At 40.8% G+C, this 24,729-nt stretch overlaps 1 protein-coding gene across 7 annotated transcripts in view; it reads left to right on the plus strand.

The window, feature by feature from the left end:
* Positions 1-24,009, plus strand: part of LOC125458781 (E3 ubiquitin-protein ligase XIAP-like) — a 40,061-nt gene extending 16,052 nt beyond the window's left edge. For 5 of the 7 annotated variants that reach the window (XM_048544436.2, XM_048544432.2, XM_059651398.1 and 2 more), the window contains 6 exons: positions 4,278-5,300; positions 11,157-11,256; positions 15,771-15,849; positions 20,679-20,727; positions 20,829-21,023; positions 22,459-24,009. In XM_048544436.2, coding sequence (XP_048400393.1) covers positions 4,403-5,300; positions 11,157-11,256; positions 15,771-15,849; positions 20,679-20,727; positions 20,829-21,023; positions 22,459-22,652 — 1,515 coding nt within the window. In that variant the 5' untranslated portion in view covers positions 4,278-4,402 and the 3' untranslated portion in view covers positions 22,653-24,009. Of the gene's footprint in view, positions 1-495; positions 561-4,277; positions 5,301-11,156; positions 11,257-15,770; positions 15,850-20,678; positions 20,728-20,828; positions 21,024-22,458 lie in introns of all 7 variants that reach the window. The other 2 variants (XM_059651399.1, XM_059651400.1) reach the window with 2 other exon arrangements.
* The last annotated feature ends 720 nt before the right edge of the window (positions 24,010-24,729 follow it).

The following is a 24,729-nucleotide window of genomic DNA, read 5'->3' on the forward strand; positions in this document are numbered from 1 at the left end:
TGTTTAATTGGTAGGCCACGCCAAAGATATGTGCTGCTGTTGTTCATATTACAACTAAAATGTCGCTTTGAGATATCAAGCTTCTAGCCTTACTATGTTTGAATGTTAACTAGTGAAAACTGCTTGTTTGTCTCTTTAAGTTTCTTTACACCCTAAAAATGTAGATTTTTTTTTCATGTCATGACCCAGATAAACGTGATGTGTTTGCACTCATTTGAGTTGCTTGTTTAAGTGTTAATGGTTAGTTTTCTGTTATTTCCAGTCTCTGTAAGAGACAAATCACCATTGCCATGGCATCTGAATTTATTCTGCCTGAAGTAACTTTATATTGAAATCCTGATTTTGCACTTAAAGGTTTTGTAGTGTGGTTGGATATAACTTTTTGATTGGATAAAGTGGATAGATTGATCATTGAGTCATTGTAATTTCTGACATTTGGAAGTGACTTGAGTATTTCAAAATTCTCTTTTTTTTGTTCTTTTCTGTACCTTGCAGCTTCCTGTTTTTGGGTGGGGAGGAAAACCAACTTGGGAAGTAACCAGTAGGTTGGGAAGACAAAGGTCAATGATTCAATTGTGATCTTTTCATCTGCAGTATTTAACCACCACTTTTTTATCTTTCATTCCAATCAATCAGTGCTTCATGCTGTTGGGTGTTCTACCATGCTTGTTTAATTTTTGTGCAGTATTTTAACTGGTCTAACCTATTCTTTGAAAGAAGTTGTCTTTTTATCCCAAGTTGACATTTTGTATTGTTGACTTTTAATTTTAGTCTTTGGAGAAATGTTAATTGTGTTCAAGTCAAAGTAGATAAGAAACTAATTTAGAGGTGTTGCCATTTTGTGAGTTCAGTAAGTGATGGCCAAATCCCATTTTTTTTTTCTTTAATTGTTCATCTGATGAATCAAGTTTTTTTTCTCTCTGATAAGCCTCTTACAAGGAATTTTAATGTCTTTCCTGAAAATCAATCATTCACTCTGTCCATTCTAGTTTTAAGATAAAAGGCTGGGCCTCTTTATCACTGGAGGCTGAGGGTTGACCTTTTAAAGAAGCTTAAAATCATGAGAGATGTGGATAGGGTGAATAACCAAGTTCTGTTTCTTCAGATAAGGGATTCAAAAGAAAAATAGATGACATAGGTTTTCAAGTGAGAGGGGAAAGGTTTAAAGGGGCAACTTTTCCATGTAGAGGATGGTGTGCATGTATGGAATGAGCTGCCTGAGAAAGTGATCAAGGCTGGTACAATTACAACTTTTAAAAGGCATCTGGATGGGTAAATAAATAGGAAGGGTTTAGAGGGCTTATGGGCCAAATGCTGGCAAGTGAGACAAAATATATTTAGTATGTCTGGTTGGCATAGACTAGTTAGACTGAAGGATCTGTTTTTATCCTGTACATCTCATGACACTAGTTGAGTTAGAGTCTTGACCCAAAACATCAGCTTTCCTGCTCCTATGATGTTGCTTGGCCTGCTGTGTTCATCCAGCTCTACACCCTCTTATCACTATGCCATCACCAGGAATGTCTTAAGTTTTTTTTGAAAAGCAGCTTTAGAGCATCAAGTGAAAATCCATTACAATAAACTGATAATCTAAGTTTATTCTACTTCTTGACTTGTTTCACCTTGCATTGCATGATTAAGAAATGCTTTATTCATAATCACAGTGCCCCCTCAGTTCTCATGATCTTAATGACTTGTGCTCTCTCACTTCTGATTTCTCAATTTTTATGCTTCTTGATATGCATGGTTGTTGCTGAGGTTAATCTCTAATTTCATATCCTGATCTGTTATCATTGCTTAGTCTCTCTTCTTGGACTACATCCTGTTTAATTCATGGCATGTCTGCTTACTATGTGTTAATCTGAAGTACTTTGTGACTGTGAGCATTGTCTGTCAATCCAAGTTTCAGTTCTTTCTCCTAACACCTAACCAACATTTTTGCTTTGTTTGCTGAATCGCTTCTAACAAAAGTTATCTAGTTCCGTTTTTGATTATGTCAGCATATTGGAAGGGGGTTTACCTACCTGAATGCAGGAAATTTTTAAACGTTTTTATAACCCAGTTTCTGACCTCTTGCAACTGATTCATTGGCCAGTAGAACAAATGTATCTTTGTACCACTGAATAAGACATGATCATGCCTGTTGGAGTGTAAAAGGTCTTGTGAATCTGAATAACTGTAGCCCATTGTTTGATAGTATTTCCACAATTCTTTCTTCACTTCCTCTTTTATTTCTTAAACTTGGAAGGACATAGTACTTCACCTTTCAAATCTTGTGGAATTATGCAACTTGCTTTTGTCTTTTCTGCCTCAAGATAAAATTTGTTTGCACATCATGCTTTTGTTGAAGGGCTTCACTTTGATTCTGCTGTAAGTAGCATGATGCATCTGTAGAAGACAGGTTTTTCCTTGCTTTCTGCTTTTAACCACTTTTTTGACTTACATTTCTGATCTGTTGGATTCAGGTAAAGGTTGCTTTACAAAATTACAGACTTGTGCCCTAAAAGAGCCAACTGGACCCAAAATGTTACTTCTGATTTTCCCTCACGGATGCTGCCAGACCTACTGAGCTCTTCCAGCTACTTCTACTTTTGAGTTACAGAATCCACAGTTCTTTTGGTTTCTGTTCTTGTTCATGTCCTTTGCTTTGGTCAGTGTTGCTTAACTGTGATCATTGCCAAATATTTAACGTTTGGTTTGTGCTCCTTTGCTAGCCAGAGCCAGGTATTGTATTGCAGCTCTCAGAACAGTGCAGTCCTAGTGCAGCTACTTTTTTTGAGTGAAGAGTCCTGGGTTTAATTCTGACCTGACCCAGTGGTGAGCAACAATATCTCAACAGCTTGACTAGAAGATGTCTACAATTGGATCAAGATAGCGTTGAGGGAGTGCAGAAGGTGATGACGTGACCTTAATAGAAGCGCATAAAATTAATGAGGGCTACAGATGATGGTTAAAGATAACAAGGTGTAGAGCTGGATGAACACAGCAGGCCGAGCAGGAATGCTGACATTTTGGGCCTAGACCCTCATTCAGAAGAAAGGGTCTATTTCTGTGCTGTATGATTGACTGACTGCTTTATGTTTGAATTCTCTGCACTGAAGTCATGGAATCGTGATGCTTTTGAGTCAAATATTTGCAGGCACAGTTGCACCATGTGACCTTGCTCCCACAAGACTATCCAGTGGGGGAGACACACAAATAATAGTTTGAAGCCTTAGCAATTGAGGCTGTAGTGCAAGTCAATGTATTGGTAAAGCAGTTGCATTGTGAAAGCATAACGAGTTGTTTCTTTTGCCTGATATAAGCACCTTGTTTAGCTGCGTCCAAAATATGTCCGCTTTTCTATCATGCAAGTGGACCACTGGCCTTGGAAACAAAGCACCTAAAAACTAACCTGCCACATTGTGTGTCAGGCTTGCATCTGAGCTAGCTGCTCAGTTTCTCTTTTAAATTCAAGTGCTGACTTTGCCAAAGCTTCAATTTTTTTTGAGATGGCAACTAAACAGCTTGAAATCTCTCTTCACATCAAGTTAATTGATAAGAAATTGAAAGCACTTGACTCGTGTTCATATATTCCCGAAAAAATTTGTAGCCTAAATGCCAGAGAAGACGCTTCCCAGATGAGCCAACCTCCTGGAGTAGGCTTTTGAATTGTGTGTGAATAGCTGTTGGTTTTCAATGAGCCTGAAGCAGTTGATCTGAAGTGTTTGAGTTAACAAGGGCTAGTGTTAGTTTACAATTACCTTGATTATGGAGTGAGTTTGCCTGACTGCCAGAGGGAAGGCTAATGTAGGTAGTCTAAAAGCAATCTTTCAGTGACTTTTTTCCTTCGTGTCTTGAGGCCTTTTGTCCCAAGATGATATGCTGGAGTTGGTGGAAGAACATCTTTGCCACTTTTTGTAAAGGTCTGCAAAGTTACTATGAGTAGATATTGGACACTTTGTTCACCTGTTAGTTTTTAAAAAAGAAATCTTGTTCAGCTTTCAGCAAGTACCATTTCATTGTCTGGTCCACACATTTCAATCTCTGGAAGATAACTGACCTTTTTGAGCTGCTGCTTACTTCATAGTGCATGTTAAACACAATCATTAAGTATTAGGCATACTTGGTCTTTTGTGTTTTTAATTTTAAAGCAAATATCTATTAACATTTTTAGTTCACTGCCAAGTGTACATCAGTAATATAAGCCATTTTAGATTTAATCAGCTTTAGTTTGAAGTTGGAAGTGGAGTTAGATTTGGGAAGCCAAGATTTGTAATGAGTGCTTAATTTGACAGGTGCCCAGTGAAATCTCCATGAAGAAGCTAGCTGTTTGAACCACCGTTTGGAAAGTTACTGGAACGTAGAAAGGATCAAGAACCTTTAGCATCAAACACTTGAATGGGATTTTTGCTGTCCAATTATGGATATTACAACAGATTGTAAACAAGATCTCTCAAATGAAATCTATAGACTTGGAACATTTATCAACTTTCCATCTGATTCCCCAATATCTGAAGCAACATTAGCCAGAGCAGGTTTCTTTTACACTGGTATCAAAGACCAGGTTAAATGTTTCAGCTGTGGTGGTGCAGTAGATAACTGGCAACATGGAGATTCTGCTGTACGAAAACATAGGCAGCTATTTCCAGCTTGTCCGTTTATTAATGCTTCAAGTCTGACTGAACGAATCGCAAACTCTGATTGTTCAGTTGCATCTCATGACCCTGAAAAGGCTGACCAAGCAGCTGCAAATAGTAATCATGCATTGGAAAATCGCCCTTGCAACCAGTTAACTGTTGTCCACCAAAGTTGTAATCAAATTCCTAGCAATCGTGTGAAAAGGAAGAGTATTGAAGACCTTTCGCACCTACGACCCAAAAACCCTGTAATGTGCAGTGAAGAAGCCAGGCTTTCTACCTTTACCAAGTGGCCAAGTTATGGGATTGTAACACCAAGAGAACTTGCTAAAGCAGGACTTTATTATACGTACAAAGATGATCAAGTACAATGCTTTTGTTGTGGAGGGTTAATGAAAAACTGGGAACCTGGAGATCGAGCAATGTCAGAACACAAGAGGCATTTTCCGATGTGTGCTTTTGTTTCAGGGCGTTTTATTGGAAATATACCAATTGATGCAAATTGCAGTGAAACATTTGATGTTAACCCTCAGTCTGTAATTGAACCGAAAGCAAATACCTCTGATTTACCTAAGCATCCAGACAAGCAGACATTTGATTCGCGTCTTCAAACCTTCAAATGCCAAATAAGTTTTCCACTTAATATTGCTGATCTTGCAAGAGCTGGATTTTACAGCACAGGTATGGTTTTTTTAAATAAACTTTTATTTCTTGCATGTTTCAATCAGTCCATGCTTCTTGACACTTTGGTATGTCTGTCAGTTTGCTTTTGCAGCTAAAGTAGTTTTTACACGTCATTAAAAAATGTCACGTGCTGAATAATTTTATCGATCTTCCTAACTAAGAAAGAAGATGGCATGCCAGACAAATAGAAAGTAATGAAATCAGGAGTGGAGCCCTGAAATGGGGTTCAAGAGAACAAAATTTTAATTCCCTCGAGGAGGTGGCTGCTATCCCAGTAGAAGATATATGCAATTAGCTCAAAGTTTCCTTACTTCAAGAAGGTAGAGACTTAAAATTTCTTCCCCCTCCAGACCACTTCACTGGTCAGCCAAGCATTGAGTTTTTCTGGAACTTGATTGTAAGATGACACCTTTTTTTTGTTTTCATTTTTGTAAACTGAAATGTGGTAGACTGGGCTTAGAGTCTTTTTAAAACTGTAACTGTAACTCCAAAATTTGGAGAAGGTGTGCACTTAAACCGTGGTTAAAAGGACTTCCCGGGGGTCACAGTTGCCCACAAACACTATGAACTCCTAGTTCTGGCTCATATTGAAACAATTAGAATTGACATTAAATTGTTGATCCAGTGGGGAAACTAGGTAACTAGTGGGAAATGGAATAGGGATAATGGGCAGTGGGCTGTACATGATCAGGACATTGGTGGTATCCCACTAGTTTGAAGTTGTGCATAATCTCAAGAAAAATGTGCATCTTTAGACTGTTAACTAAACACAGTCACTGAATTGACTAAATCTGTGGCATGTCCCCTCTGGCCTTAGAACAGAAATCACATGTAATTAGTGGCTTTACTGGAATGTTGCTTGCTAACTAGCAGTGTGTTTTACTGTTTTAAGTAAATGCAGTGTCTGTTCCAATGAGCAATCTATTTTATTTGACCATTCTCCTTAACAGCACAACTACTGTAGGTGCTGTCCCTCTCAATGCAAGTGCAGACTGTTGTATTCAAAGTCTATAAAACACCTTCTAGCATGCAACTTGCCTTTAACTGGTCATACTACATTTAACAGAAGTTACTGTTCAAGTATGAGTTCTCCACTTTATTTAAAAAAAACCATAAGCACTGCAAGTAGATGCCTCATTTTTGGTTTTGTTTTTAAACAAGTGTGCTTTTCTACTATCTATCAATCCAAGTGATTAACCACTCAATTCTGCAACCCCCCCCCCAACATCTGCAAACTTGTTTATTTCTTATGTTATGGTTGGGGGGAGAGAGAGAGAGAGAGAGAGAGCAGGGAGCAGAAGGAGTAATCTATCCACTTGGGAGACCACTTTTCTTTTCATTCAGATCTTGAATCCATGTTCTGAATGTGCTCTTTACAGGACACTTGCAACTAGTTTCTTGAACACCATCCAACCATTCGGCTAGTTAAAAGAATAGCATATTTTGCCTGCTGTCACCACTAACAATGAGCAATTTTCCAAAGCACACAAGATGTTCTAATGGGTTCACACATAACGAAGCCCTGCAACCAGCAATTTCTGAACTGTACTCTAGTTAATGAATGGGAATGGTCAGTTCAGACATGAAGCACAAAGTTCTGTTAGCTTTGTTTACTTAGTTTTTAGCTTATGGGGAATGAGGTTTTTATTTTCAGCAACTTATTGCACTGGGAATTGCTCATATTGAGTGCCAGCACTTATTTCGCTGACTGGGTGGCACTTTTCTCAAAACACTTCAGAGGAAAATCTATCTCCATTGTCATGAACTTTTCTCATGCCCACAATCTCAGAAATTTTAGTCAGTTTGTTCTTCACTTGGAAGAAGAGTTCACCATATTCTACTGCCTGAAGTGTTCTGCCATTCCAGACACTTTATGAGCGAGCAGTGCAATATTACTTTATGTAATAGGGCATTATCACCCATCCCTAATTAACCTTGAGTGGTGAACTTCTGCACTCCTGGCTGTAGTCTTACCCACAGGAAAAAGTCCTGAATTTCGCCCAGCTCCATTGAAAATAATAGCAATGCTAAGTTGGAATTGTGTGGCTGGGAGGTCCATCTGTCTGTCTAAATGAGAGGAAGCTAATTTGGAACATGCAGTTAAAGGAGTTGCCATAGTGGACACTGCTGCTACTGAGTGTCAATGGTGGAGGGAATAAATGCTTGTGGATGTGGAGCCAGCCACATAGCCTGCTTTGACCTGAATGGTGTGAGCTGCTTGTGTTGGAGCTGCACTCATCCAGGCAATTGGAGAGTATTCCATCTCCCTCTTAACTTTTGTGTCTTGTAGATGGTGAGTAGAGTTTAGCAAATCAGGTGAGTTATTTACTTGATTCAAAACCTCTGACCTGTGCTTGTGGTCACTCTGTGGTTGGTGCAGTTAAGTTTCTGGTCAAGAGTAACTACCTAGAGTAATGGAAGATTCTGCAATATCATTGTAAAGGGGCAATTGGGTTAAATTCTCTTCAAGGTGGTGATTCTTTGCCTTAAATATTGTTTGCCACTAGTCAGTTCAAGCCTGGAATTATCCAGATCTTGCAGTATTTGGGTATAGACACTCAGTATCTGAAAAGTTGTGAATGATGCTTGCACGTAGTGTATATAGAACATTTTATAGTGTAGTACAGGCCCTTTGGCCCTCTGTGCTTACCTGTGAAACCAATCTGAAACACATCTAACCTACACTATTCCATTATCATCCATATGTTTATCCAATATGTTTTTTGTTAGTGTGAAGGGAAAGGCTGGTAGATGTAGGGAATGCTGGGTGACTGGAGAAAATAAGGCTGTGCTCAAAAAGGGGCAAGACCTAAGTGAGCCCCCTGGAGGAATATAACAACAGGAGTATATTCAAGGGAAATTAGGAGGGCAAAAAAGGGTATATAGCTTTGGTAAATAGGGTGAAGGAGAATCCCAAGAGACTGTGTCCGTCTGTACATTTTACAGATAAGCGTGAGAATAGGCCCCCTGCCATGTGGGATGACAGGAGGCTGGTGAGATACTGAACAAATACTTCCGATCAGTATTTTCCTTAGTGAAATAAATAAATGCATGCGTCCTAACTTGCATGTTATTTCCAAGTTCTGAGATGTGTCCATTTTACAGAAGAGGTGGTGCTTGAGTTCCTTTTTAAAATGCACAAAGTTAGACAAACCCCCAGGACCTGAACAGGTGTGTCTCAGGATTATGCGAGGCTCAGGAAGAAATTGCTCAGCCCTTCTGGCTGTCAATGGTACAAATCTCAGCAATGGTGTCGTGCCAGAAGACTGGTTGGATAATTATATGCTGTTGCTTTTAAGTGGAAGGCATGTTGGGAGGGGTTTCTGAGGGATGGACTTGCATTTTTAATTTGGAAAGACAAGGACTGATACGGATGGGCATGATGGTTCTGTGCATGGGGAAATCACGTCTCCTTTAATTTGAGAGTTTTTTGGAAACAGTGACAAAGAAGACTGAAGGCAGAGCAGCAGATGTTGCCAATATGGACTTCTGAAAAGCATTCGGCCAACTTCTGCACGGCCAACTGGTTAGTAAGGTGAGATGACATGGAATAAAGGGAGAGCTTGCCAGTTGGATACAGAACTGGCTTGAAAGTATTCAATGGAGGATGGTAGAGGGTTGTTTTTTTTTTAAGACTAGAGGTCTGTGACCAGTACTGTGCCACGACAGTTGAAGCTGGTCCACTGCTTTTTGTAATTTATGTAAATGATTTGGATATGAGCCTAAGATATGAATCATAAGGTTGCAAATGGCACCGAAATTGGTGGTGGAGTGAAGATGATTCATTTTGAGTACAATGGTCCATCTGATAAAGGTCCCTCCAATGGGCCAAAGAGACAGATGTGAGGAACTGCATTCTTTAGAAAGGCAGACCAGGGCTGGACTTCAGGTGTGATAGTAGAACCCTCGTGAGAATTGCCAAACATAGGTTTAGAGGTGCAGGTAGACACGGTGGCAACTGTGGTCTTTGGTATGCTTGCTTTCATACGTCATTGCAGGGAGTACAGATTTTTGGATGCCATGTTGTGGCTGTACAGGACACTGGTGAGGCCATTGTTTAGAATACAGTCTACAGTATTTCCCTTTAGGGAATATGTGAGGGTGCAGAAAACATTGCAGGATGTTGCCAGGATTGGAGGGTTTGAGCTTCTGGGGGAAACTGAGTTGGCTATAGTTTTTATTCTTTTTTCCACCATTTGTGACCTTACAGAAGCTTTGAAAATCATGTTGGGCAAGTATAAGGGGAACAATCAAAGTCTGTTTCCTCCTCTTCTCCTGTTTCGTGCACCCTGCACACCACCCCCCCCCCAAAAAAAAAACTAGAGAGCATGGATTTATTGTGAAAGAGGAAAGATTTGAAAAGCACAAGGTTTTCACATGGGATGGTGCGTGTATGGAATGGGCTGCTCAAGAAAGTGATGGACACTGATACAATGTCAACTTTTAAAAGCTATTTGGATGGGTGTATAAGGAAGGGTTTAGAGGGATATGGGCTAAATGGTAGTGTATGGGATGTCTGATCAGTGCAGACACGGTGGACCGAAGGGTCTGTTTCCATTTGTATGACTGACTGACTTTTTTTTTAGGATGGCGATAAGGTGATTTTGAAGCATCTGAGGATGTTGAGTGTAGGACAACCAGTACTGTGACTAATTTTAACCAGTATGAGATGCCTTTTTGTTTTTCACTTTGCTCATTTGGTTTTGTTTGGGCTCAGTTAAAAGTACACATGCTCAAATGATGCTTTCATGTTTAGTGAAGTAAATCTCCCCTTTTGGTGGGAGCTCTGTTTTTTTTGTCATGAGTGTTTGGAGCAAGGCTCCAGTCGGTTCCTGGACTGAGGGATCTGGGTGAAACCCAACCTGTTGACTGTGATATTAGTTGAGGTAAGTGCTACTTGATGACTGCAGTGACACTGCTTTTATCACTTACAGTAGACTGATACTGTAATAGTTGGCTGAATTGGATTGGCCCTTTTTTGTGATGGGGACGTCATTCTGAAATAGTTCAGTGCTAGGTAGTGTTTTTAGATGTACTGGAACAGCTTGGTCAGGGTCATGGCTGTTTTTGAAGCCAACATCTTCAGTCCTTTTTGCTAGAATGTTGTCAGGCCCCACGGTGTGTATCATTAAGTAAACTCCAAATGGCTGGAGGGCTCTTGTCATGCAGTGGTGGTGTCCATGCTTGTAGACCAGGAAGCCTGAATTGATGGCCACATGGCCCAGAGACATGCAATTCCTCTTGTTCAGGTTGAGTTTGAAAAGTAGCTAAATTGGCACCTGATGTTTGGGATCACTGAAAGACGTAGAGAGAAATCATCCATTTATTGCTTGTCGGTAAAAATGATCTGTCAAGCCACCGGTCTAGAAATCAAGCAACTGATCTAAAATCACCGGTAGTCTCTGTGAGCTAGTAACACACAACTTGGTGTAATTTTTCAACTAACACTCTTGAAATTGAAGAATGAGGCCTGCAGATGTATCAGAACACCAGCTGTCATTTCCACTCAAAGCCCTGCCCCTCCCACTTTGACCTTGAACTGCATTTACCATTCCAGAATTTTGACCTAGATGGAACTGCTTTCCCAATTCTTGGTGTAACTAGATCCACAACTGTGGTAGTGCAGAAAATTGGCTTGCTGTCACCATTACTTCTTGTTATTTAGGGGACAGGCAACTCTTTTGCCAAGCCAGGGACTCCCAAATTGCATAAACTAACCGGATCAAATTTATCGTATTCGTGAGAGGCAAGCAATGAAAAACTTTGCTAAAACTTTGTATTTGGATGACATGTTGTGCAACACTTAATGGCTTCATTTAAGGTTTCAGAAAATGCTGTTTTGGTCTTTTCCAGGTGACGATGACAATGTGAAGTGTTTTCACTGTGATGGAGGGCTCAGAAATTGGGAATCTTCTGATGAAGCCTGGGAGCAACATGCCAAGTGGTTTCCAGGGTAAAATGTCAAATGTTTCCAGCAACTTCCATTTAATGTTAGCAAAATTAATTGCTCCTTTTTTTTCTTTAGCTTTTGTTTCAGATTATTTCAGCTTCCCTTTACTTTGCCATTATCCCTTGCTGGAGTAAAATTTCATTGCACTTGACTGAGGTGCTTACACATTTTCAGCTAAAAACCGCAATGTTTTAAACAGATTAGCAGTATTTGAATGACAGTCCAGGATGCCTGCTCCTGCTCCACCAAACTTACAACTGCAGTTGTGACATCAATCACCTCAATCTCTCCACCCCTCTCACCCACTCCAACCTCTCCCCACACAGAATGTGCAGCCCTCCACTCCAATCCCAACCTCCAGGTAAGACTCACCGACCAAGGGAGGTGCAGTTGCAGTATGGCACACTGACCTCTACATCACTGAGGCCAGATGCCAACTCTCCGACACGCCTACTGCCCCCTTGATCATGATCTCACCCCCAACCACCAAACCATCTCTCAGACCATCCACAACCTCATCATTTCAGGTGACCTCCAACCTCATTGCTCCCCAACCCTGCACCGCCTGCTTCTATCTCGTTCCCAAAGCCCACAAACCTGACTGCCTGGTTAACCCGTTGTCTCCAACTGCTGCTGCCCCACTGAGCTCATCTCACCTCCATTTTCTCTCCCTTGGTCCAAGAACTCCCTCCCTACGACTGTGACACCACCCATGCTCACCACCTCCTCCCAAACGTCCAATTTCCCTGGTCCCCAACACCTCATTTTTACCATGGACGTCCAGTCCTTATACACCTGCATTCCCCATGCAGGTGGCCTAAAGGCCCTACGCTACCTGTCCCACAGGCCCGACCAGTCCCGTACCACTGGCATTCTCATCCACTTAGCCGAACTCGTCCTCACCCTCACAACTTCTCTTTCAATTCCTCCCACTTCCTGCAGACCAAGGGGGTGGCCACGGGTACCCACATGGGCCCAAGCTATGCCTGCCTCTTTATGGGTGACATGGAACAATCCCTGTTCCATACCTACACTGGCCCTAAACCCCACCTCTTCCTCTGTGGTGTCCATGATTGAATGGCTCCCACGAGGAGCTTAACAGTTCATCCACTTCACTGACATCTTCTGCCCCAAACTGAAGTTCACCTGGACCACTCTTTGCATGAGCGCTCACCACAACTTAGTCTCCACAGTGGTTGAAAAATGCCCTTGACAGTGTGTGTCTCTCATTTCTCACAACTCATCGCTCACATCACCTGCCCACAATAACAACCAAAACAGAATCTCCTTTGTCCTCATATACCACCCCAACAACCTCCAAATCTAACACAGATCATCCTCCAACACTTCTGCCATCTGCAGTCTGATCCCACCACCAAAGACACTTTCCCTCCCAACCCTTTATCTGCTTTCTGTCGGGACCGCGCTCCCTCGCGCGCTCCCTCGCCCACTCCACATTCCCTTCCATACCCCCCCCCCCCAAAAAAAAGGACCTTCCACATAAAACAGATTTTCACCTCCACATCTGCAAATGTGGTATACTGTGTCCACTGTTCCTGTTGTGGCCCCCTGTACATCAGGGAAACCAGGTGAAGGCTTGGGGACTGCTTTGCAGAACACCTATGCTCAGTTCGCAACAAACGACTACACCACCTCGTCATGAACCACATCAATCCCCACTCCTTGGACAACTTGTCCATCCTGGGCCTCCTGCAGTGCCACGATGATGCCACCTGAAGGTTGCAGGAACAGCACTGCATATTTCAGTGTGAACTTCACAAGCTTCAAAATCTCCCCTTCCCCCAAACACATCCCAAAACCAGCCCAGCTCATCCCTGCCTCCCTAACCGTTCCCACCTCAAGCTCCACCCCCATCTCCCACTAGCCTCATGCCACCTCCTTGACTGTCTGTCCTCGCTGGACTGACACATCACCTCCCCACCTACACTCACACTCACCCTTACTGGTTCCAATCCTGCCTCCTTTTTTTTGACTTGTCTGTCTCCTCTCCATCAATCTTGTCTTATCTGTTTCTCACCACCCACCCTCCCCCACCCCTTGTTTATTTCAGAATCCCCTTCTCCCCCCAGTTCTGAAGAAGGTTCTCGACCTGAAACATCAGCTTTCCAGCTCCTCTGCTGCTTGGCCTGCTGTGTTCATTCAGCTTCACAATGTGTTATCTCTAATCCTCTGAATATTGTTTAAAACATCTAGTTTAAGCTTTCAACGAGGCTGTCTGTAAGGGCCTGTTTATTCAGTGTATGCCAGGTTGTAATCGGTCACTCAGTTTACATAGAACATTACAGCACAGTACAGGCCCTTCGGCCCTCAATGTTGTGCCGACCTGTCATACCGATCTCAAGCCCCTCTAACCTACACTATTCCACGTATGTCCATATGCTTGTCCAATGACGACTTAAATGTACCTAAAGTTGGCGAATCTACTACCGTTGCAGGCAAAGCGTTCCATTCCCTTACTACTCTCTGAGTAAAGAAACTACCTCTGACATCTGTCCTATATCTTTCACCCCTCAATTTAAAGCTATGTCCCCTCGTGCTCGCCGTCACCATCCAAGGAAAAAGGCTCTCCCTATCTAACCCTCTGATTGCTTTATATGTTTCAATTAAGTCACCTCTCAACCTTCTTCTCTCTAATGAAAACAGCCTCAAGTCCATCAGCCTTTCCTCGTAAGACCTTCCCTCCATACCAGGCAACATCCTAGTAAATCTCCTCTGCACCCTTTCCAAAGCTTCCACATCCTCCTTATAGTGCAGTGACCAGAACTGTACACAATACTCCAAGTGTGGCCACACCAGAGTTTTGTACAGCTTCACCATAACCTCTTGGTTCCGGAACTCAATCCCTCTATTGATAAAAGCTAAAACACCGTATGCCGCCTTTAACAGCCCTGTCAACCTCGGTGGTTTATCACTTCACACTTGCTTTAATCAAAAACACGTAACTGTAATGCTTCTTGTTCTGCATCATAATGGCGGAAAGGAAATATTCAGATTGTGTTTCTGCAATTACCTTACTGCCGCCACTTTTTGAGGCAGGGAATGGCCAAGTCGTGCCCATTGCGGATAATGGCCTCTCATCTGTCCTGAAAGGCCACTAATGTTTTTCCAGACCAAAAAATTTTCTTCTCGACTTTTCCACAAGATGAAACCTATTTTCCACATCTACTTAAATGCTTTTTTCAGAATCTTCTAATTGAATCAACTTAGCCTGTTTTTCCAGTCCTCATTGCTCAACTCCTAGTGGAGACAAGCCTAACCTGTTGAACCAGTCCTCTTCAAATAATCTATTCCTGTTCAGGTATCAGTTTAGTTGACCAACTCTGAACTGTTGGAAAATGTGTTTACATACATCAAGGAAATTAGCAAAACTGCAGACAGAATTCACTCTGTGGTCTTAGCAATACCAAGTATAACTGAAGCACCACTTTGTAATTCCTCAATCTCTAGCATTTCATGAGTTGATACTTCCCTGTTCAATGCCCATTAATCATGCCTTGGATCTTACATACATCTGTAATCACCAAATCTGCCCTGCTATCATTGTGTTCATGCACCCTCCTTTTAATAATTATACTCACTTTGTGGTGAAAAATGCAACATAAACTGCTCTCTTCACTGTGCTCAATGTCATCTGCCATTTCTCTGCACTTTGCACCAAGTATCTTATTATCTGATATCCTCCTTTGTGTGCATAACTTTTGAAGCTTTGTTACCACATTGAAGTTGGACCTTCTGCACAAAGGCCTAGATTGCTCTTCTTGATAAGAGCAGAGGTCCCAAAACAACTCCTTAATTTGACTTAAAGCCCTCCTTCAATTTGGATAATATACTTGTAAATTACTCTAATTGCCTGTCATTCTGACATCTGTTGCTGTTGTCCTTATTTGCATCTGTTGACAGTAAATCGTTAAGGCAAATGTCTGAGTTGCAATAGAAAGGAGAAGGTATGTTAGAGCTGCATCACTCCGATCAGGCCCTGTCCGGTGTAATATTTCATTCTGTACACTGTGTACCTTCGGTGAGAACTCAGTGCTATCATCCTGAGGGCTTTGGGAATACAAACATGTGACTGAACACCACTGATCAATTTGTGTTTTGTTTTTAACAGGCTAATGAAGAGTATACTGTGTTTGCTTTGCTGCATGTTATTGTTTTTGCCCCTCTAGCTTTGCAAAGCTCATGTGTCACCAGTCCTGAAGTAGAACTTTTGTAGTATTTTAAGTTGCCTTCAAGGAAAATTTATTTCCCTCTGGTGTTCTTTTGTCAGAAAAGTCTAGCTGCACACAGCACTTTCTTTTTTAAATCTGGTCTTTGACCTGTTTTGAGATTGGGGTACTGATTCTAGGCTTCACGAGACTTTACTCAATTAGAAGCTTGGGGAGTGGCGGGAGATAAAGAAATGTTGCAGAAGACTTGATACTTCCAATGTAATTTCAGTTGTAATGTAAATATGTGTTAAGAAATTGCTGGAAAATAACAACTATTATCCAAAATAGGTGTGCTTTCCTGATAGAACAGAAAGGCCATGACTTTATCAATGATGTTCAGTTGAGGAAATTGTACTCCAACTCCAAAGTAAGTTCCATCTCTGAAATGTTTACTTGTATTAAGCAAGGTGTGAGTGTAATTTGGGAACCAAGTGTTGGTGTTTTAATTTAACCATTTAATACTTAGTGTGTAGTTTTTAAGCAGCTATTAGGCTTATGGATCAACTGTATAAAAGCTAGTAATTTTGCAACATCTTAACCAGGTTAAAGGTTGTTTCTCCAACACACATCCCAGTGTGGATAAATGTGAAGAGATGCATGTGTGGCTTACCATCAGTGGTAACGAAATAATTAGGAACTCATCAAAAATGAATTCCAGCTTAGATTTTGCTGGACATGAGGTTGTCAACTGTTCATCATTTGTGTCTCTGAAACCGGAAACTTTGCACTTCTAGAGAACAGGCAGTGGTAATTCAGGATGGAGCCCAACAGGGTGATAGCTGATTTTGTCATATGTGGGTTCTGTTCTCCCCTACACAGCCATACTGCATTCATGTAAACCCTTGTAAGAAGCTGTCTCTTGCAACCAGTGGAACTTCATTTTTTGAATAGTTAGTTAGTATAAATAGAACTGAAAAATGAAGCGCAGAATGCTGCTAACTTTCATCTCCAATACTTGAGCTTTAGCTTTGTATCATCCTGTACGTTTGCCCCAGTTTTTAAATGACTGAAAAAATTGGTCATTTTTCTTTACTGTTGAGATTTTAAATGATGGTAACACTAGCCAAGTCTCTTTCCAGAGTGAAATGTAGATTGATAGACACAAGCTGTGTTCTTTGCAATTTATTAAGCATTTTCAATCACTTTGGCAGCTCTGTACCAAGTACTTCAAGAAAAAAGCTAGATTTAACTTTCCCACAACAATATCCTTTTTTTTTACTGAATGCCTGGTAAAGTCTTCACATTCAGTTTTGTAACTGAACTGATGAGGTTATACTTCTCTTGACCTGTCAGCAATCTTCTCAACATTAATCATGTAATTTTCCCCAATTGCTGTCCTTCAGCTGGCCTCCTTTCTCTGCTCCACTAAATAATGACTAAGCTCCCCCACGACTAATCCAGCAACACAGGTCATGTTCTCGGAACCCAAATTTCATTTTTAGAATCAAATTCACAGCTTAATGCTGACCCTTCACACTCTCTCTTTTTGGGGGGGGAGGGGGGGGGGCGCGGGTGGTGAATACAGATAATCTAGTTGACTCCTCCTGTTTTGGGGGGGAAGGAAACTGCTGTACTTAGCTGGTGAGGTTGACATGTGACTCCAAATCCTCAGCAGTGTGACTAACTCACAACTGCCCTCTAAAGTGCCTGAGCCAGCCACTCCATTGTCTAAAAATTCTGGAGGAGAAATTAAACAGGGCACAGCATCTGATATCTATGTGGGCAGTGGAAATAACAGCAAAAAACCCCGTTGTTTCCCTTGCCCTGTCATGGTGAGGAGGACAAGTACCAAAAAAAATTACTTCATGTATTCATAGCATTGTTACACTCAGTTGCACCTTGCATTGTCCCAGGCAGGGATAATGTCCTTTCATGGCAGTAGGATAAACAGACCAGAAGTGGTGATCTGGAGTTGTTGTCCTGGAAGTCCTCAGCCTTGAGTCTGGATGCTTTGAGTCCTCAGGATTTCAGGTTAAACATCAAGGAAATGAGCTGCTAATTACCACATACTGTCTTCCCTCATCTGATCAGTGTTGTTTCATGTTGAACACCACTTTGAAACACAGTGGTATGGGTGCTATATGTATTCCAGATTGGGTATGTTAATATCCAGCAAAAGTGGCTCATCTAATTGAGTTGTAAAGGACATAACTGCTTGACTGGATCTGACTGGTGGTGAAGGGACCAACAAGTGTTCCAGTTCAATCTTCTGTCTGCTTGTCTCACATGCATCTCTAACAATATTGATAAGTGTGACCATCTCACTTCCTTGGAGTCCTTGGGATTGAGAATTGCCAGTGTACAGTGCGAATTACGCAAAGAAATTATTTGAAATGACTCTTTAACAACTAGACTGGGTGTATGGATTACAGTGGGCCAACATTGTGTTGCAACAGAATCTGCACCCTCATGGCTTGGCATATCTTCCACTTCACCATTACCAGCAAGCCAGGGAGTGCAGGAGGGCCTACTATGAACAGCACTAAGCATCTCTCAATGAGGTATCAATCTGATGAAGCTACGAAATGGAACAGTTTGCATGCCAAGCAGCAAGTGAAAGACAGAGCTAAGTGATATCACATCAAAAAGATCCAATCTCTCCTCTGCAGCCCTGCCACAGCAAGCCATGAATGGTGTTGGATCATTAAGCAAGTCACTGGCAAAGTAGGCTCCAAGTCTCCTCTCCCTCGATGCTGGAAGAGTCCAGCGTGTGTGAAAGATAAGTCTGGAACCATTGGCAAAATTCTTTTAGCCAGAAGTGCCACGTGAATGATCAAACTCCTCCCAAGATCTCCAGCATCACAATGGTAGACGTCACCCAATTCTCCTCCCTCCATATCAAACTTATGTGGAGGTACTGGACACTGCCAAGGTTGTGGACCTTTATAACTTGCTGGCAAAATTGCTGAAGACTTGAGGTCTAGTACAGCAACACACTGACATCCACCCACAATGGTAAATTATTCAGCATGTTATTGTCCCATTGGTCTACTCACTTATAAAGTGATAGATGGTGTCATCAACAATGCCATCACACACTCTTGCTTACCGTTGACCTCAAAGTCCAGTGTAGGTCCTGCCAGGGACACTCAGCTGCTGACCCCAATAGAAGCTTTGGCTCCAACATGGGCAAAGAGCTGATTTCCAGTGGTGAAATGTACTGCACTTTGACATCAAAGCTATGATTGATATGGCATCGGAACTGTAGCAAAATTGGAGTTGGTCAGAATCAGGGTACCAAGTTTTGGGAATGGGCTAGGCTATTCAGCCCCTTGAGCTTGCTATTGGAGGATTTTGGTACTATGGGGCATACATAGGTGGATCATGGTGGACCTGAGGATGCTTTTTGGCCCACATTCCTCAATGACTTTGCTTTACAAAACTTCACATGTCTCATTTAGAATTAGCAACTGATCCTGCATTTTGGAGGAGAGTTCCAAATATCTGCCATGCTCTTCGAATCTCTCTTGAAAGGCCCAGACCAAACTCTTAGACTGTATGCCCCATAGTACTAAAATCCTCCAGTAGCAAGCTCAAGGGACAAAGGAGGTGGGTCTAGGCCAAATTCATGTTTGCATACTTCTTTCACTGGCTGTACTACTTTTAAGATTTCAGTGTCACTTTCACTTTCACTTGTGATTTCATTCAAGATGCAGATTACTTGACTGGTGTTTTAAAAAGTTACCTCTAAATCCTAAGAGTTGTATGGTGAAGTCCCACTGCCAAATCTTTGGTAGAATTTAACTGTTCATAGCAGTTCTGACATGCTACTTTTAAAGCCGTCTTACCCTTTTTCAGATATTTTGCCAACTTAAAACCTATGCACTCTTAGTTTGAGCACAAGTTATTCTTGACAGTGAGATTCAATGAATACAGAGATTATCCGGTCACTGTCAACATGCCTGTTGGTGGGGTTTGCAGTGAGCAAATGGGCTTCTACTTCTATCCCCTGAGAGGTGATTTTACATGAAGTGCTTGGAGTCATACAGCACAGAAATATACTTTTTTTTGGACCAACGCCTCCATTCCAGTGTTTCATTGGACATTCCATTTTCCCAACTCTCTCAAACTAGTCCCACTTGCTTGCATTTGGCCCACATCCCTCACCCTCACCTATTCATGGACCTGTTCAAATATATTTTACTAGTTGTAACAGTACCTGCATCTACAACTTCTTCTGGCAGTTCATGCCACATATGAACCAGCCTGTGTGTGAATTCTCCCTAATCTACACAGACTGCTGATGAGTTTGTAAACTTCCATCGAATTTTGTCTCTTTTTGCTTCTTTAAGGAAAACAGTCCCAACTTCAATCTATCCTCAGATGCATGAGCAACGATGAAAGTAACAGGAATTTCAGTAATCACTTGTTCAAGGACCAAATCTTTTGTTTAAAGATGTCAAGGTAGCCTTGATGTCAAGTGTTTAAAGCTCTTGATAACTGAATATCAGAACCTCAGTTAACTGAGTGGGGAACATAGTTATTTAATTTCCTCTAGGCCAGGGTTCCAGCCCCACCTGCTCCAGACATGTGTAATGATATGTTTGGACAAGTTTGTCTTTTTTGTGTGGAAGTCTATAAACAATAAATTTAAGCCCAAAGGCAACCAGAGGATCTCATCTGCACCTGCCATCAAGTCTGCTTCTGATTTTTTTTTTCCCCCCTGTAATCAGTGCTTTGACAATGCTTCAAAGTACTTTGTTCTCAAAGTTTTAAAAGTACAAAATTTAACTTCTGACCTCTTTTGAACATCATCCAGAATTTGCTAAAATCACAACAAATGGGACTTCCTTCTGCTCTCCATCAGAATCATCTACTAGATTGTTTGTGGGTTTTTCCTCTTTAAAGTTTTGTGGACTTGCCAATATAAGTCAGTTGGCAATTGTCTTGAAATTTTTGGGACATCTTCAAAACACAGATCTGAAGACAAAATTTCTATTTAGTGTACAATTGGATGGAGCATCACTAAATTTAAACGAAGTTGCTCTTTAGCTAGCAAGTGATGTGACTAACCTGTCCTTCTCCATCACCTTTTTGAGATGTCACTTGAGTAAATCCTAGTGTTATACAGTTATCTGCCAGGTTTTCAGTAAAACCAGGTATCTGACTTACTTGCTGGTTCTGTTCAGTATAAATCTGTGTTTTTAAGAATGAAAATTAACACTTAACAAACTTCTTTGTTTTGCTGTGTTTCAGACTGAAATGTTGCCTCAAGGTGACCTTTTTGTACATCAACCAGAAACTGGTTAGTCCCTTTTTTTGTTTTCTTTTGTCTCTTTGAGTTTTCTCCTTGTTGTGGCTTGGCCTTTCACTGCAATATTGCAATCTTCTTTTGAATATTTTCAGAGAACTTCTTTGAGCATTCCCATGTAGCTCAGGGTGCTCTTGAGATGGGATTTGACAAATCCCTAATTATGGAACTCATGAAAAAGAAACTCCTATCAACAGGTGATACCTACAAGTCTGTTGAAATGCTGGTCACAGATATTCTGGCAGTTGAAAGAGATGCACCAGATCAGGAACATGAAGATCAGCAGCCAGGTACTTGCACCAGTGCTCTATCTTGCTTCTCTAAATTCCAGCAAGCTTCCTTTTTTAGATGGAGAAATCATTGCTTTCTGTGTAGTCTGTTTTAAAGCTCACTCAATATTGACAATTCAGTACAGCTAATAGATTTGATGCTTGTGCTCCAATGGGACTTCCGTCCACTTGAGTAATCCCTTTCTTTATTGCCGATAAGTAGTTATTTGCATGGACTAGCTAATGACTCATTTAGCAATTATCATGTAATTTTTGGGATGTCCTCCAATTAAACTGTCGACTGAAACCTGAATTTCTATTCCATGTGCAAATTTTGTTTGACTTCTGTTTTTATGTTCTCAGTTCAAATTATTGCAGTTATGAGTCAATGGACTTGGCACACAGAATGAGTTGGACAGCTTTTCTGTCCGTACATTTCAAGTGGCTCCGAATGACCTTGAACGCTAGTTCAGTAACTTGGCCCCAGTCACGTCGTGTAGCCGGAGTTAAATGTAAATAAGTAATCAGTGGGATGGGCAACATTGATCTCCTCGTAAGTTTCTACAGAATAGGGCATGAGATCCTGTGTTGCTTTAAGTAATATGTACAAGGGTCATGAATGGAGGAAATGTAATTTAATTTTGCTTTTATTTTTAAATTGTTTCACTGGACTTCGGCTATGGAAGTCAGTCCCTCTATTCCTGGGGTTGTCATTAAAATTTCAAGATTTTGGCTAATTACACAGTTTCCTCCAATTTACCTGTCTTTTGGACTCTGAATGAAAGCTTAGGCCAGGTTTCTGTAGTCCTCAAGAATTAGTTTGAGAAAGGGATAGGCAAATACCAAGGGTGAAGTTACCACGGTCTTAATAAGCCATGGTGCTGCTCTCGTTACAGAGACACCTAGTGGTAGCTTAACCAGACTGTTATGATGCCTCATAAGGTTGAGGAGAGTTTTTCATGGCAACAGCAGCCAGTGCAGGAATTGAATCTACTGTCGCTCTGCATTACAAACTAGTCATCTGCTAACTGAACTAAATTGACACATTACCTACAAGTTCACAGGTGCATGCTGAGGTCCCTATCAGCAGCATTTGCTGAGAAAATGGTTTTTCAGTTTTCAAGACTTCCTTTTTGGTACTTTGTGCTCTTGGTTTTGCCAGCCTTTGGAACCTAGTTCGTGAGCTCCACAGCTGAGTTAGACAAAGACAAATAGTAAAATGTTGTTCTGTGCGTTACTGTAACCCGGCAAGCTTCATATCTTAAAGCAGTATAGATTGTGGTTACTCTTAACCTTTTTGCGTTCAACTTTTTCATTTAGTTTTTTAAATCTAGATTTCCTTTTTTTGAGCATTTCATGTTAGCATGCAGTTAATATTCATTTAAAAAGTCTACTTTTTGGAAGTATATGATCTCTAATATATCAAATTGTTTTAATTTTTTTATTTCTGTCTTAGTAGAAACAAATGTGGAGGAGCAGTTGAGAAAACTGAAGGAAGAGAAGTGTTGCAAAATTTGCTGGGATCGAGATGTTTGCATTGCCTTTGTCCCCTGTGGACATATAGTCACATGTAAGGAGTGTTCTGCTGTACAGAAATGCCCTATATGCTGCTCCCAAATTCGTGACAGAGTTAGGATATACTTGTCTTAAATAATGGGGTAAAATTTATTATTTGCCTGAGTTTTGCAGTAAAGGATTAATTTGTTTTGTAAACTAAGTACTACTATTTAATTTTTGCACAGTTACTCAATTCTAATAGGTTTAATAGTATGCCAATTAACAATCAACACAGAACACAACTGTCATAGCAATTAACTACAAACTTTCAATAATGTTTATTATTTGATTGACCGCTTATGCTGAAACACAATTGCCTTGTCAATGTGTGATTTTGAAATCTTGTACAAATCTATCTTTTGGCCTTGGACCTCAATGCAACTCCTGCTCTAGAATGGAATACCTCAGTCTCAAAGATTGTTACAACAGGCTGCATCATGGATTGTTCTCTTGAGCATCCAAAAACCTTGGTGACATGCATTTTTGAAATAACTAGTGCCCAAAAAAATTGCAACTCCTAAAGCTAAGAATTGCATGTGATTTAACTGTTTGATAGACGTTGCAACAGTTTATGAAACTGTGGGCTGTTAATTCTCTTTTCTTATCTTCAAAAGAGGCAACCTGCTAATGACTATTTCTAACTGCAGGAGTGTGGGTTGGAAATTTGGTGTGTTTAAAATTTTGTGGAATTGGAAACCTGTATGGCATGATCTGTACATCAATCAAAAATCCCTTTTTCCTTAAACTACAGGAAGCAGAAGGCAAACAACTTTTTTAAGGAATAGTATGCTGCCTAGACAAGTGGAAGTTTGGAATTCCACTGCAAGAGAAAAATGTTTTATGACTAAAGTATAGCTAGAAGTTGCAAACTAAACTTGGGTGATGAATAGACAGGTGAGCTGGTGGACTGTGATAACATCCTACCAAACTTCACTTAAATTTTCATGTTGGGCTGCACAATTAGAACATCCTGAGCCAAGATCATGTTCTTCGCAAAAATGATGACTTCATTTGCTGTGATTCTGAGTAACTAGTCACATAGTAAATCATAATCCAACATGAGCAACACTATTCCATCCTTGTTGACAGAAACATTGGAATACAGTAATCCTTTTATCTTTTTAGTTTTGAGTTTTAGTTGACAGCTGCATAAGATGTTGAAATGACTTTTTTATTTGGCACTTCATATTTATTAATAAAATTAAACCTTCATACTGGTGTAATTATACAACAACAATCTGAGTTTCATATCTATTGTTAAAACTTTAACAATGTACTTTTGTATGGACCAAATTTTAGTCGTGTTCAATATCCCTGTCCCTTGAATTGACATTTCTTGGATCATGATTTGTTTTGGGTTGAAGATTGATTATTGCTTGAACCTAGATATTTTACCTAGAATTTTGCAAGGAACTGACTTCGAATAAAGAAACAATTTTATTTTTCTTAATTGTCTGAAGTGTTAAGTACAATGCAGCAAAAACACCACAATCACTTCAAAAGCAATCAGTTGGTGTATTGTATCAATCATATTCCATGTTTGGCCTTTGGATTTTCAGATCATAAGAATGAAGAAAAACTGGAATATTTGTGGAGCTGTTGGTTGGTTCTCCACCATAACTGGATGTCCAGGACTGCAGTGCCTTAACTTTGCTTAAACCATGCTGCTGTTTGCACATGCAGATTCCTATTTTGTGGTTTTACTGCACTGGGACCTCAGCTGTGTTTACTTGGTGCTGCTCCTTGCATTTCCGACACTCATCTTGGAAAAAGGGTTGATCTCCTGGTTTAGTAGCAATGGTAATGTGACGGATGAGGTTAGTAGCTTGGAGTTGAATACAATGTGCTGCTGGTGGGCCGCCACACCTCAATCTCCACTTTTTGAGATGTTAGATCTGTATGATAATTCAGCAATCAGCACAAGATTGGTGCGAAGCAAGACATGAATGTAGATGGGTGACGATTTTCTGCCGATGTGGGGTAAACTGGCTTAAGTAGCTTTTTCGTTCTTGTGGCAGATGGTGAGTGAAAAGGGCAGGTACCTCTTTTTGGGGCAGAGGCCACCCACTCGATAGTGGTGTGATGGAGCCACACTTGGTGAGGAACTTAACACTCTCTCTCTACCAGACTACATTTGGAATTTTTGTTAAAGACAATGCGTCTTTAAAAT

Source organism: Stegostoma tigrinum, chromosome 15 (assembly GCF_030684315.1).
Source record: "Stegostoma tigrinum isolate sSteTig4 chromosome 15, sSteTig4.hap1, whole genome shotgun sequence".
Classification (NCBI taxonomy): domain Eukaryota; kingdom Metazoa; phylum Chordata; class Chondrichthyes; order Orectolobiformes; family Stegostomatidae; genus Stegostoma; species Stegostoma tigrinum.